This window comes from Lampetra fluviatilis, chromosome 39 (assembly GCF_964198595.1).
Source record: "Lampetra fluviatilis chromosome 39, kcLamFluv1.1, whole genome shotgun sequence".
In the NCBI taxonomy this organism is placed as follows: domain Eukaryota; kingdom Metazoa; phylum Chordata; class Hyperoartia; order Petromyzontiformes; family Petromyzontidae; genus Lampetra; species Lampetra fluviatilis.
In genome coordinates, this window is record NC_136313.1 from 10944719 (window position 1) to 10959895 (window position 15177).

At 44.9% G+C, this 15177-nt stretch overlaps 1 protein-coding gene across 1 annotated transcript in view; it reads left to right on the forward strand.

Moving 5' to 3' along the window:
- AMACR (alpha-methylacyl-CoA racemase) overlaps positions 1-15177 on the forward strand; it is a 49516-nt gene that overhangs the window by 2238 nt on the left and 32101 nt on the right. The window contains exons 2-3 of the mRNA XM_078874715.1: positions 11034-11294; positions 12435-12578. Of these exons, the coding sequence (XP_078730841.1) occupies positions 11045-11294; positions 12435-12578 (394 nt within the window). The 5' untranslated portion in view covers positions 11034-11044. The remainder of the gene's footprint in view (positions 1-11033; positions 11295-12434; positions 12579-15177) is intronic.

Below are 15177 nucleotides of genomic sequence, written 5' to 3' on the forward strand. Positions count from 1 at the left end.
AAAAATGAATAAATAAAATATTAAAAAATAAAATGTGTGCTTCCTGTTTTACAGAGGTAGCTATGCAAAATAATTTGCCCCCACTGTCATGTAACACACTGGGGAACTGCTTTGCGCGGTCTTTTGCGCTTATGTTTGTTGGCAAATGAGAAAGATTTGCGGGCTTCATCATGGTTTCATTGGCATCGCGGGGTTTGCAGCTTTTCAATGATGTCGCGTAATGAGTGACGTCACTTCATAACGTTCCCATGGCAACAGGGGAAATGGCTGCGCTTGTGTGAAGTAAACGCAACATTTTTCAACTTTCTGCTAAGATATATGTGACTTTTTGCAACGAAAATGCGGGGATTATGAAATCATGCAAGCCCGCATATTTTGCGCGCGGAAATCTGCAATTTATGCAGCGAAAGTGCGGCGTATTTGAAAAAACGCGCCCCCCGCATAAATATGCGGACTTTGGCTGATTTTGCGTGAAATCTTGCGATCGCATAATCGCGTTTTTCTGGAGGGACTGGCTAAGTTAGAATTTTAAGTGTGAAAATTCCAAAGAGAGGACACAGGCAGAGAGAGAGAAGGATAAGCTTAAAACTTCCCCGTAGAAGTGGTTCAATCTTAAATTTGGAGCTTTCGTGACTGCAGGAATTATTCTTTGTTTCTTTCGGTTAAGTCACGTCTAAAGATAAAATAATAAATTAATAAATTGCAACACAAGCAATCATCATCAGGCATAATTGTGTGTTAACCGACTCTCTGTGTTGTATTACATCACATTTCGATATTTTGCTAGGTTATTTAATTTTCGTGTGCCTTTCTCCTAATTTTCAAGCTTGCGTGCCCGTGCCACGTCGTCATCTTACTTGCAGCAGCAGTACGTTGCCGTACACTCATTGATATGCTAATTTTCTCTGCCCCCCCCCTTCTCTCCTTCCCCGCCCCCCCTCTCTATATTTAAGGGACCGTCACAGAAACGACCCCTCTCTTTGTGCCGATATGTGTCCTCTCTCTGTGTGCCGTTGTGATGTCTGTCTGCTTGTATGTCTGTCTATAGTTTTCTAGTTAGATTTTTGTTGCTATTTCTTTTATGCCTGATGATGATTGCTTGTGTTGCAATCGAAACGTCGTTATATGCTATTATTTTAATTTATTATTTTATCTTTAGACGTGACTTAACCGAAAGAAACAAAGAATAATTCCTGCAGTCACGAAAGCTCCAAATTTAAGATTGAACCACTTCTACGGGGAAGTTTTAAGCTTATCCTTCTCTCTCTCTGGCTATGTGTTCTCTCTGCCTGTGTCCTCTCTTTGGAATTTTCACACTTAAAATTCTAACTTAGCAATCTTTGAAATACGTAATCAACCAGGCTATGCGTTAATTGTGTGTTAACCGACTCTCTGTGTTGTATTACATCACATTTCGATATTTTGCTAGGTTATTTAATTTTCGTGTGCCTTTCTCCTAATTTTCAAGCTTGCGTGCCCGTGCCACGTCGTCATCTTACTTGCAGCAGCAGTACGTTGCCGTACACTCATTGATATGCTAATTTTCTCTGCCCCCCCCCTCTCTCCGTCCCCGCCCCCCCTCTCTATATTTAAGGGACCGTCACAGAAACGACCCCTCTCTTTGTGCCGATATGTGTCCTCTCTCTGTGTGCCGTTGTGATGTCTGTCTGCTTGTATGTCTGTCTATAGTTTTCTAGTTAGATTTTTGTTGCTATTTCTTTTATGCCTGATGATGATTGCTTGTGTTGCAATCGAAACGTCGTTATATGCTATTATTTTAATTTATTATTTTATCTTTAGACGTGACTTAACCGAAAGAAACAAAGAATAATTCCTGCAGTCACGAAAGCTCCAAATTTAAGATTGAACCACTTCTACGGGGAAGTTTTAAGCTTATCCTTCTCTCTCTTTGGCTATGTGTTCTCTCTGCCTGTGTCCTCTCTTTGGAATTTTCACACTTAAAATTCTAACTTAGCAATCTTTGAAATACGTAATCAACCAGGCTATGCGTTAATTGTGTGTTAACCGACTCTCTGTGTTGTATTACATCACATTTCGATATTTTGCTAGGTTATTTAATTTTCGTGTGCCTTTCTCCTAATTTTCAAGCTTGCGTGCCCGTGCCACGTCGTCATCTTACTTGCAGCAGCAGTACGTTGCCGTACACTCATTGATATGCTAATTTTCTCTGCCCCCCCCCCTCTCTCCGTCCCCGCCCCCCCTCTCTATATTTAAGGGACCGTCACAGAAACGACCCCTCTCTTTGTGCCGATATGTGTCCTCTCTCTGTGTGCCGTTGTGATGTCTGTCTGCTTGTATGTCTGTCTATAGTTTTCTAGTTAGATTTTTGTTGCTATTTATTTTATGCCTGATGATGATTGCTTGTGTTGCAATCGAAACGTCGTAATATGCTATTATTTTAATTTATTATTTTATCTTTAGACGTGACTTAACCGAAAGAAACAAAGAATAATTCCTGCAGTCACGAAAGCTCCAAATTTAAGATTGAACCACTTCTACGGGGAAGTTTTAAGCTTATCCTTCTCTCTCTCTGGCTATGTGTTCTCTCTGCCTGTGTCCTCTCTTTGGAATTTTCACACTTAAAATTCTAACTTAACAATCTTTGAAATACGTAATCAACCAGGCTATGCGTTAATTGTGTGTTAACCGACTCTCTGTGTTGTATTACATCACATTTCGATATTTTGCTAGGTTATTTAATTTTCGTGTGCCTTTTTCCTAATTTTCAAGCTTGCGTGCCCGTGCCACGTCGTCATCTTACTTGCAGCAGCAGTACGTTGCCGTACACTCATTGATATGCTAATTTTCTCTGCCCCCCCCCTCTCTCCGTCCCCGCCCCCCCTCTCTATATTTAAGGGACCGTCACAGAAACGACCCCTCTCTTTGTGCCGATATGTGTCCTCTCTCTGTGTGCCGTTGTGATGTCTGTCTGCTTGTATGTCTGTCTATAGTTTTCTAGTTAGATTTTTGTTGCTATTTCTTTTATGCCTGATGATGATTGCTTGTGTTGCAATCGAAACGTCGTTATATGCTATTATTTTAATTTATTATTTTATCTTTAGACGTGACTTAACCGAAAGAAACAAAGAATAATTCCTGCAGTCACGAAAGCTCCAAATTTAAGATTGAACCACTTCTACGGGGAAGTTTTAAGCTTATCCTTCTCTCTCTCTGGCTATGTGTTCTCTCTGCCTGTGTCCTCTCTTTGGAATTTTCACACTTAAAATTCTAACTTAGCAATCTTTGAAATACGTAATCAACCAGGCTATGCGTTAATTGTGTGTTAACCGACTCTCTGTGTTGTATTACATCACATTTCGATATTTTGCTAGGTTATTTAATTTTCGTGTGCCTTTCTCCTAATTTTCAAGCTTGCGTGCCCGTGCCACGTCGTCATCTTACTTGCAGCAGCAGTACGTTGCCGTACACTCATTGATATGCTAATTTTCTCTGCCCCCCCCCTCTCTCCGTCCCCGCCCCCCCTCTCTATATTTAAGGGACCGTCACAGAAACGACCCCTCTCTTTGTGCCGATATGTGTCCTCTCTCTGTGTGCCGTTGTGATGTCTGTCTGCTTGTATGTCTGTCTATAGTTTTCTAGTTAGATTTTTGTTGCTATTTCTTTTATGCCTGATGATGATTGCTTGTGTTGCAATCGAAACGTCGTAATATGCTATTATTTTAATTTATTATTTTATCTTTAGACGTGACTTAACCGAAAGAAACAAAGAATAATTCCTGCAGTCACGAAAGCTCCAAATTTAAGATTGAACCACTTCTACGGGGAAGTTTTAAGCTTATCCTTCTCTCTCTCTGGCTATGTGTTCTCTCTGCCTGTGTCCTCTCTTTGGAATTTTCACACTTAAAATTCTAACTTAACAATCTTTGAAATACGTAATCAACCAGGCTATGCGTTAATTGTGTGTTAACCGACTCTCTGTGTTGTATTACATCACATTTCGATATTTTGCTAGGTTATTTAATTTTCGTGTGCCTTTTTCCTAATTTTCAAGCTTGCGTGCCCGTGCCACGTCGTCATCTTACTTGCAGCAGCAGTACGTTGCCGTACACTCATTGATATGCTAATTTTCTCTGCCCCCCCCCTCTCTCCGTCCCCGCCCCCCCTCTCTATATTTAAGGGACCGTCACAGAAACGACCCCTCTCTTTGTGCCGATATGTGTCCTCTCTCTGTGTGCCGTTGTGATGTCTGTCTGCTTGTATGTCTGTCTATAGTTTTCTAGTTAGATTTTTGTTGCTATTTCTTTTATGCCTGATGATGATTGCTTGTGTTGCAATCGAAACGTCGTAATATGCTATTATTTTAATTTATTATTTTATCTTTAGACGTGACTTAACCGAAAGAAACAAAGAATAATTCCTGCAGTCACGAAAGCTCCAAATTTAAGATTGAACCACTTCTACGGGGAAGTTTTAAGCGTATCCTTCTCTCTCTCTGGCTATGTGTTCTCTCTGCCTGTGTCCTCTCTTTGGAATTTTCACACTTAAAATTCTAACTTAGCAATCTTTGAAATACGTAATCAACCAGGCTATGCGTTAATTGTGTGTTAACCGATTCTCTGTGTTGTATTACATCACATTTCGATATTTTGCTAGGTTATTTAATTTTCGTGTGCCTTTCTCCTAATTTTCAAGCTTGCGTGCCCGTGCCACGTCGTCATCTTACTTGCAGCAGCAGTACGTTGCCGTACACTCATTCATATGCTAATTTTCTCTGCGCCCCCCCCTCTCTCCGTCCCCGCCCCCCCTCTCTATATTTAAGGGACCGTCACAGAAACGACCCCTCTCTTTGTGCCGATATGTGTCCTCTCTCTGTGTGCCGTTGTGATGTCTGTCTGCTTGTATGTCTGTCTATAGTTTTCTAGTTAGATTTTTGTTGCTATTTCTTTCATGCCTGATGATGATTGCTTGTGTTGCAATCGAAACGTCGTAATATGCTATTATTTTAATTTATTATTTTATCTTTAGACGTGACTTAACCGAAAGAAACAAAGAATAATTCCTGCAGTCACGAAAGCTCCAAATTTAAGATTGAACCACTTCTACGGGGAAGTTTTAAGCTTATCCTTCTCTCTCTCTGGCTATGTGTTCTCTCTGCCTGTGTCCTCTCTTTGGAATTTTCACACTTAAAATTCTAACTTAACAATCTTTGAAATACGTAATCAACCAGGCTATGCGTTAATTGTGTGTTAACCGACTCTCTGTGTTGTATTACATCACATTTCGATATTTTGCTAGGTTATTTAATTTTCGTGTGCCTTTTTCCTAATTTTCAAGCTTGCGTGCCCGTGCCACGTCGTCATCTTACTTGCAGCAGCAGTACGTTGCCGTACACTCATTGATATGCTAATTTTCTCTGCCCCCCCCCTCTCTCCGTCCCCGCCCCCCCTCTCTATATTTAAGGGACCGTCACAGAAACGACCCCTCTCTTTGTGCCGATATGTGTCCTCTCTCTGTGTGCCGTTGTGATGTCTGTCTGCTTGTATGTCTGTCTATAGTTTTCTAGTTAGATTTTTGTTGCTATTTCTTTTATGCCTGATGATGATTGCTTGTGTTGCAATCGAAACGTCGTAATATGCTATTATTTTAATTTATTATTTTATCTTTAGACGTGACTTAACCGAAAGAAACAAAGAATAATTCCTGCAGTCACGAAAGCTCCAAATTTAAGATTGAACCACTTCTACGGGGAAGTTTTAAGCTTATCCTTCTCTCTCTCTGGCTATGTGTTCTCTCTGCCTGTGTCCTCTCTTTGGAATTTTCACACTTAAAATTCTAACTTAGCAATCTTTGAAATACGTAATCAACCAGGCTATGCGTTAATTGTGTGTTAACCGATTCTCTGTGTTGTATTACATCACATTTCGATATTTTGCTAGGTTATTTAATTTTCGTGTGCCTTTCTCCTAATTTTCAAGCTTGCGTGCCCGTGCCACGTCGTCATCTTACTTGCAGCAGCAGTACGTTGCCGTACACTCATTCATATGCTAATTTTCTCTGCGCCCCCCCCTCTCTCCGTCCCCGCCCCCCCTCTCTATATTTAAGGGACCGTCACAGAAACGACCCCTCTCTTTGTGCCGATATGTGTCCTCTCTCTGTGTGCCGTTGTGATGTCTGTCTGCTTGTATGTCTGTCTATAGTTTTCTAGTTAGATTTTTGTTGCTATTTCTTTCATGCCTGATGATGATTGCTTGTGTTGCAATCGAAACGTCGTAATATGCTATTATTTTAATTTATTATTTTATCTTTAGACGTGACTTAACCGAAAGAAACAAAGAATAATTCCTGCAGTCACGAAAGCTCCAAATTTAAGATTGAACCACTTCTACGGGGAAGTTTTACGCTTATCCTTCTCTCTCTCTGGCTATGTGTTCTCTCTGCCTGTGTCCTCTCTTTGGAATTTTCACACTTAAAATTCTAACTTAGCAATCTTTGAAATACGTAATCAACCAGGCTATGCGTTAATTGTGTGTTAACCGACTCTCTGTGTTGTATTACATCACATTTCGATATTTTGCTAGGTTATTTAATTTTCGTGTGCCTTTCTCCTAATTTTCAAGCTTGCGTGCCCGTGCCACGTCGTCATCTTACTTGCAGCAGCAGTACGTTGCCGTACACTCATTGATATGCTAATTTTCTCTGCCCCCCCCCTCTCTCCGTCCCCGCCCCCCCTCTCTATATTTAAGGGACCGTCACAGAAACGACCCCTCTCTTTGTGCCGATATGTGTCCTCTCTCTGTGTGCCGTTGTGATGTCTGTCTGCTTGTATGTCTGTCTATAGTTTTCTAGTTAGATTTTTGTTGCTATTTCTTTTATGCCTGATGATGATTGCTTGTGTTGCAATCGAAACGTCGTTATATGCTATTATTTTAATTTATTATTTTATCTTTAGACGTGACTTAACCGAAAGAAACAAAGAATAATTCCTGCAGTCACGAAAGCTCCAAATTTAAGATTGAACCACTTCTACGGGGAAGTTTTAAGCTTATCCTTCTCTCTCTTTGGCTATGTGTTCTCTCTGCCTGTGTCCTCTCTTTGGAATTTTCACACTTAAAATTCTAACTTAGCAATCTTTGAAATACGTAATCAACCAGGCTATGCGTTAATTGTGTGTTAACCGACTCTCTGTGTTGTATTACATCACATTTCGATATTTTGCTAGGTTATTTAATTTTCGTGTGCCTTTCTCCTAATTTTCAAGCTTGCGTGCCCGTGCCACGTCGTCATCTTACTTGCAGCAGCAGTACGTTGCCGTACACTCATTGATATGCTAATTTTCTCTGCCCCCCCCCCTCTCTCCGTCCCCGCCCCCCCTCTCTATATTTAAGGGACCGTCACAGAAACGACCCCTCTCTTTGTGCCGATATGTGTCCTCTCTCTGTGTGCCGTTGTGATGTCTGTCTGCTTGTATGTCTGTCTATAGTTTTCTAGTTAGATTTTTGTTGCTATTTCTTTTATGCCTGATGATGATTGCTTGTGTTGCAATCGAAACGTCGTAATATGCTATTATTTTAATTTATTATTTTATCTTTAGACGTGACTTAACCGAAAGAAACAAAGAATAATTCCTGCAGTCACGAAAGCTCCAAATTTAAGATTGAACCACTTCTACGGGGAAGTTTTAAGCTTATCCTTCTCTCTCTCTGGCTATGTGTTCTCTCTGCCTGTGTCCTCTCTTTGGAATTTTCACACTTAAAATTCTAACTTAACAATCTTTGAAATACGTAATCAACCAGGCTATGCGTTAATTGTGTGTTAACCGACTCTCTGTGTTGTATTACATCACATTTCGATATTTTGCTAGGTTATTTAATTTTCGTGTGCCTTTTTCCTAATTTTCAAGCTTGCGTGCCCGTGCCACGTCGTCATCTTACTTGCAGCAGCAGTACGTTGCCGTACACTCATTGATATGCTAATTTTCTCTGCCCCCCCCCTCTCTCCGTCCCCGCCCCCCCTCTCTATATTTAAGGGACCGTCACAGAAACGACCCCTCTCTTTGTGCCGATATGTGTCCTCTCTCTGTGTGCCGTTGTGATGTCTGTCTGCTTGTATGTCTGTCTATAGTTTTCTAGTTAGATTTTTGTTGCTATTTCTTTTATGCCTGATGATGATTGCTTGTGTTGCAATCGAAACGTCGTAATATGCTATTATTTTAATTTATTATTTTATCTTTAGACGTGACTTAACCTAAAGAAACAAAGAATAATTCCTGCAGTCACGAAAGCTCCAAATTTAAGATTGAACCACTTCTACGGGGAAGTTTTAAGCTTATCCTTCTCTCTCTCTGGCTATGTGTTCTCTCTGCCTGTGTCCTCTCTTTGGAATTTTCACACTTAAAATTCTAACTTAGCAATCTTTGAAATACGTAATCAACCAGGCTATGCGTTAATTGTGTGTTAACCGACTCTCTGTGTTGTATTACATCACATTTCGATATTTTGCTAGGTTATTTAATTTTCGTGTGCCTTTCTCCTAATTTTCAAGCTTGCGTGCCCGTGCCACATCGTCATCTTACTTGCAGCAGCAGTACGTTGCCGTACACTCATTCATATGCTAATTTTCTCTGCGCCCCCCCCTCTCTCCGTCCCCGCCCCCCCTCTCTATATTTAAGGGACCGTCACAGAAACGACCCCTCTCTTTGTGCCGATATGTGTCCTCTCTCTGTGTGCCGTTGTGATGTCTGTCTGCTTGTATGTCTGTCTATAGTTTTCTAGTTAGATTTTTGTTGCTATTTCTTTCATGCCTGATGATGATTGCTTGTGTTGCAATCGAAACGTCGTAATATGCTATTATTTTAATTTATTATTTTATCTTTAGACGTGACTTAACCGAAAGAAACAAAGAATAATTCCTGCAGTCACGAAAGCTCCAAATTTAAGATTGAACCACTTCTACGGGGAAGTTTTACGCTTATCCTTCTCTCTCTCTGGCTATGTGTTCTCTCTGCCTGTGTCCTCTCTTTGGAATTTTCACACTTAAAATTCTAACTTAGCAATCTTTGAAATACGTAATCAACCAGGCTATGCGTTAATTGTGTGTTAACCGACTCTCTGTGTTGTATTACATCACATTTCGATATTTTGCTAGGTTATTTAATTTTCGTGTGCCTTTCTCCTAATTTTCAAGCTTGCGTGCCCGTGCCACATCGTCATCTTACTTGCAGCAGCAGTACGTTGCCGTACACTCATTCATATGCTAATTTTCTCTGCGCCCCCCCCCCTCTCTCCGTCCCCGCCCCCCCTCTCTATATTTAAGGGACCGTCACAGAAACGACCCCTCTCTTTGTGCCGATATGTGTCCTCTCTCTGTGTGCCGTTGTGATGTCTGTCTGCTTGTATGTCTGTCTATAGTTTTCTAGTCAGATTTTTGTTGCTATTTCTTTTATGCCTGATGATGATTGCTTGTGTTGCAATCGAAACGTCGTAATATGCTATTATTTTAATTTATTATTTTATCTTTAGACGTGACTTAACCGAAAGAAACAAAGAATAATTCCTGCAGTCACGAAAGCTCCAAATTTAAGATTGAACCACTTCTACGGGGAAGTTTTAAGCTTATCCTTCTCTCTCTCTGGCTATGTGTTCTCTCTGCCTGTGTCCTCTCTTTGGAATTTTCACACTTAAAATTCTAACTTAGCAATCTTTGAAATACGTAATAAACCAGGCTATGCGTTAATTGTGTGTTAACCGACTCTCTGTGTTGTATTACATCACATTTCGATATTTTGCTAGGTTATTTAATTTTCGTGTGCCTTTCTCCTAATTTTCAAGCTTGCGTGCCCGTGCCACATCGTCATCTTACTTGCAGCAGCAGTACGTTGCCGTACACTCATTCATATGCTAATTTTCTCTGCGCCCCCCCCTCTCTCCGTCCCCGCCCCCCCTCTCTATATTTAAGGGACCGTCACAGAAACGACCCCTCTCTGTGTGCCGATATGTGTCCTCTCTCTGTGTGCCGTTGTGATGTCTGTCTGCTTGTATGTCTGTCTATAGTTTTCTAGTCAGATTTTTGTTGCTATTTCTTTTATGCCTGATGATGATTGCTTGTGTTGCAATCGAAACGTCGTAATATGCTATTATTTTAATTTATTATTTTATCTTTAGACGTGACTTAACCGAAACAAACAAAGAATGACTGAGTAGATAATTTACAGGGTTAGGTTTGCTGTTATGCCCAACAATGGCTTACACAGTAGTCGACTTTGCCCCAAACGTTAGCCGCATTGCTCGCAGCGCATTACTGATAAAAGGAGCCAACTTTGTAACATTCACATGTTCGTTTAAAACCAGCTTGCGAGCATCAATATTTGCACCAGGAGGCTTGCAAGCATTGGTGAACACATCTCCATTATTTTTAACCAGGTGAGAGTCCTTTAAGACATTTAAGCATCTCTCAAAATTTAAATTTGTGTGTTACAAACATCTTTTGCGATGCGTATGCGGTGTGTGTGGTGTAGTTTTGCGCATTGAAATGGAATCTGAACTTGGGGCTCCTCTAAGTTAAATCGGCCTAGAATGTGTGCCTGGTGCAGTGTGTACCTGGTGCACTCGAAAGATACAGGTGGTCTGACGTACATCTGACAACACCACCCCTTGCGTGCCACGTTGACCTTAATAACAGTTCAACAATAGCACTGTGGTCAAAACATTATTTTGACTTTGTGGGAAGTCAACGGTGGTCGTCCTAAGAAAATACTGCCCTCGACCATGGGAATATGGAATTTCCACCACTGGCGTAGAGCGTGGATAAACTTACTCTATTTACAGGGTTGTCTGATGTGTATAATGTTTGCACAGCGTGTTATTCGGTATGATGTTCGACGTTTGGCTGTACGTTCTTGGAGCTTCTTCAGGAACTGAGGAATATTTCTGGCCTCGAACAACGTGTGTTCCAAACCAAAAACAAAGAGAAACCTATACCGCACAACCTTGGAATCCGACACAGACGATTTACAGCGCCTGCCACGGCTAAACACATCACCTTTGTATTCACAGCATTGCGAGCGATGGCGATTGCCGGCACGCGCGTTGTGGAGCTGGCTGGCCTGGCGCCGGCGCCCTTCTGTGGGATGGTGCTAGCGGACTTTGGGGCACAGGTGGTGCGTGTTGACCGCGCGGGGACGCGTGCCACCATGCCGGATGTGCTGGCACGGGGGAAACAATCGCTGACGCTCAACCTGAAGTGTCCGCAAGGCGTAGCCGTGCTGCGCCGGCTGTGCCGTGCCTCCGATGTTCTCATTGAGCCCTTCCGTCCCGGTACTAGCAGAGAAGCGCACACAAATGCAAAGACTCCACCCCCCACCACAGTACAGCCTTAACAGGCTCTTGGGGCAAGTGCTATTAGCGAGTAGCACCTATGAAGGCTGGAATGGCACACGAGGGGGTGGATGACCAGCACCACGCCCGGCCGCCTTTGTCTCCCTTGTGCTGATGTTTTTATACCCCGCACCAGGTGCTCTTTTTAGGCTGAGTCGACCTACGGGAGGCCCAGGACTGGTTCAGATAATCATCATTGGTGTTGGCCGTAACCAGAATTGAACTCGGGTTGCTGGAGCCATAGTGGAGAGAGCTAACCGCTGCACTACTGAGCAGCACACAGGTACACACACGCATGCATCAGTGCTGGCAGGAGGCACTGTTATCTTACAGCATGGTGGTGCATGCCTATGACCGAGCACTTCGAAGGTGAGGGTTGGTATATCTCAAAGATCTGTAAAACTCCAAAACCTACCGGGCTGTTGGAGGGGTGGCCAGGAGATGTTAGTATGGTAGGTATGACCTTAAATGCTTTATGGTGTTGCCTTCATATCCGCATCTCCTGTTGCTTCAGCTCCCCACTCCCAGGCCTGCTCTCTTCCCCTCCCCACCCCCCGACATTTTGTCTCTGTTCGCCCTTTAATCCCTTCTAGCTGCTCTTCACTCGGCAGCGCTCCACTCCCCCTACCCCACACCCCCCCCCCCCCTGTCTCTCCTCCCTGGCTCTTCCCCCCCTCTCTTGCCTAGATAGCCTCTTGTTACAGCAGCCCTTTTGCCCACTTCAGCAATTGTTTCTTGTTGTGGTTGTCCCACCTGATGACGGACGCTTGTGTTGCGCCCGAAACGTCGTGATTTAATTTATTTTATTTTATACCTACGTGACTTTACCGAAAGAACCAAAGAGTATGTGGGTTTGTGAACTCTGCTGTACGGACCAGTGAGTGTTAACCCTCTTGTTTTGTGTTGCGTTTTCTCTGGTGACACCAGTTTCTTCCCACAAGTAGAACATTAAGTATCTAAAAATGAATCGGCAAAAACATCCCTCTGTGGCTGTCCTGTCCTCATGTTCCTACATCCCCACGTCCCCCTTGTCTCTGTCCTGTGTCTCCATGTTCCTCCACGTGCTCCCTTTTCCCCAAGGTGTGATGGAGCGGCTTGGCCTGGGCCCAGACGTGCTGCTTGGCGAGAACCCTCGTCTCATCTACGCGCGGCTCACCGGCTTCGGCCAGAGCGGCCCCTACGCCAGCATGGCCGGCCACGACATCAACTATGTCGCCGTGTCCGGTAGGGCCCGCGATGCACGGCGTAGATAAGTTCGGGGGGGGGGGGGCAGGGGGGGCGCTGACGTTGCCGGCAATGTGGAGTCGCCACGGGAGACAACAGAGCAGTGGTTATTCGTGCTTTCCAACAAGTGTTGAAAGCTTTCATGCATTAGCTTCGGTTCGTAAATCTGTTGCTATAATGGGCTTACCGAATGTAAAACCGGGAGCGTAGACTTTAGAGCAAAGTACAGCGCAACAATGGATTTCGGTGCACTCTCCTCTGCTGGCTACGTTGTCCTGCAGCCCCCTGTGACACATGTTATGTATGCGGCGCCAACCCGAGCACTATCGATGCTCAGCCCTGCTTAGCTTGTGAGATCTGAAAAAAAATTGGGCACATGTATGTATGTTGAACTTCTTTCGAACCGTATGTAGACAACCATGCTCATTGGAGGTGTGGGGAAGGACAACAGACTAAACAAACACACATGCAAAAAAAGGCAGTGGGCTCTCAAAAACAGAGTCCATGTATGTGTAATAAAGGACTCGATCCTGGGTCTGTCTCCGTTGTCCTTTATTCGGGTTCTTACACCTTTCCCACACGGCCCTCGCTCAGAGCTCTCCCCTTGGCAGCTCCATAGCTGCCCTCGTTCCCGTAGCTTCCACACCTTTGCAGCTCCGCTGCAGATCCCCTGTGCAGTCCTCCGGCTGCCCTCACTGCAGCTCCACCGCTGCCCTCACTGCAGCTCCACCGCTGCCCGTCGTTCCCCCGCGCTTGGTCACCGCTGGCCGACGGTGCCAAGTCTTACTCTTCGTGTGTGTGGCGATCTTGCCACTCCTCGACCTCCGCCCTGCGTGGCCTCACTCTAACTCTATATCCCACACTCTCTCTTCCACCCCGCTGGCTGGCGCCGTCATGAGCCCCTCAGCCACCAGGCTGAGGCACGGCGACCACCCAACGTGGTCTCCACTCTTCACTCCCCCGACTGACCCAGATGTCTTCCTGTCTCCCCGCTATAACATCTCCCCCCACGTGACCCTGACTGCTCCCTCTCGGATCGTCACATCCGACCCGCCCATTTACGCCCGCATTACACCACCCTCCCCCGTAGAGAAAATTCCAGCCGTCCTCGGCTGAAACAGAACAAAATAATGCGGGCGAAGGCATCACAATCAGGAGTCCCCCAGGCACAACGGAGATTATAACAACAACAACACGAGTAACGAAAGGGGAGGGATCAGGAACCAGAACAGAACAACAAGAATAATAATGGCACAAAGCACAACAACGGCAACCGACACGCAAGAATGGCACACGCGCACAACCCAGAAATGTGGTGTCTTAGAGCGTGTCCCTGTTGTTGTTCCATCCGCTCGGCTCAAGTCCAACATCAAAGAGCAAGTGGTAGAGCAGAATGACGAACGGGCGCTCAATTGCTCCTTTAAGTCCTCATCCAGTTAGCACACCAGGTAACACCCAGTGTGGCAGGCGCCGAAGATCTGTGACGAGAAGGAGAATCTAATCCCCTGAGGCACAGCACAACAACGCACATCCGCATGTCGTACACGACAGCCACCCGGCCCCAGGGTAGTGGAGATGATGTAATTCCGGCCCGCTTAAGAAACCCCAATAATTACCCAAAATAAACGCGATGGATGCCCCAGTATTTACATTTTAACAACAATATTATTTACACGTGACAACAACAAAAAAAAATTCCTGCTCTTGCCCACCAGCAGTCCTCCCTTGAGGACCAGCACAGACATCACACGTACACAGCATGTACCCACGGTCACTCTCAACAAAACCCCCAGTCGCACACCCTCGCGTGGAGAGAGCCACGCTCCCCAGCGGTAACGTTTAACTCGCCCTAACCCTCACCGTGGTCGTCAAACGACAGCAACATCCACTGATCATACTCTCGGCTAGTGCAATTTCGGGGATGAGCAGCAACTCGGCCATGCTCCTCCCTTACTATCCCATCAGCGATGGACACACACCAGCATCTTATAGTCTGACGCTTTATAGCCAAGGGAAGATCAATCCCTCGGCAAGGCCAGACACCAACGACCCCCCCCACGGGGCAATGTTCTCTTATAGATTCAATAACAACCTAACCCAAATCCCGTGAGCCCCCGGCACACCAGGTTCAGTCTGCCACCGCACAACTGAACCATGACTCCCCGAGCCATATGAGCACACGGCCCATTAGTTTGAGACATACCACGGAGGTCTCGCCTCCGGGCTGTCAGGTCAGCCATCAGCCATAGGCCGACGTGACCACAACTCGTGCATCACCCAATCAACAATGGCAGGCATAACAGATGGAATATTTGCCCCACCGAGGTTTTTCCCGCGCGCTCAAAATGGCGGCCCCCTTCGCCAAGCGCGTTCTCGCAATCTCTCGCGCGCACTCAAAATGGCGGCCCTTTGCGCAAAGCGCATCGTCGCCATACCCCGCGTGCGCGCAAAATGGCGGCCCAACGTGCGAACACGTGGCCAGTTTTCTCCGTGCGTGCACCCCAGCTGCCCTTTGCTGGGGGTCATAAGACGCATCCCCCGTCACGTTGTAACAACCCCACTAACGATAGACGCACAGCCCCAGCTTGCTGCGCACAGC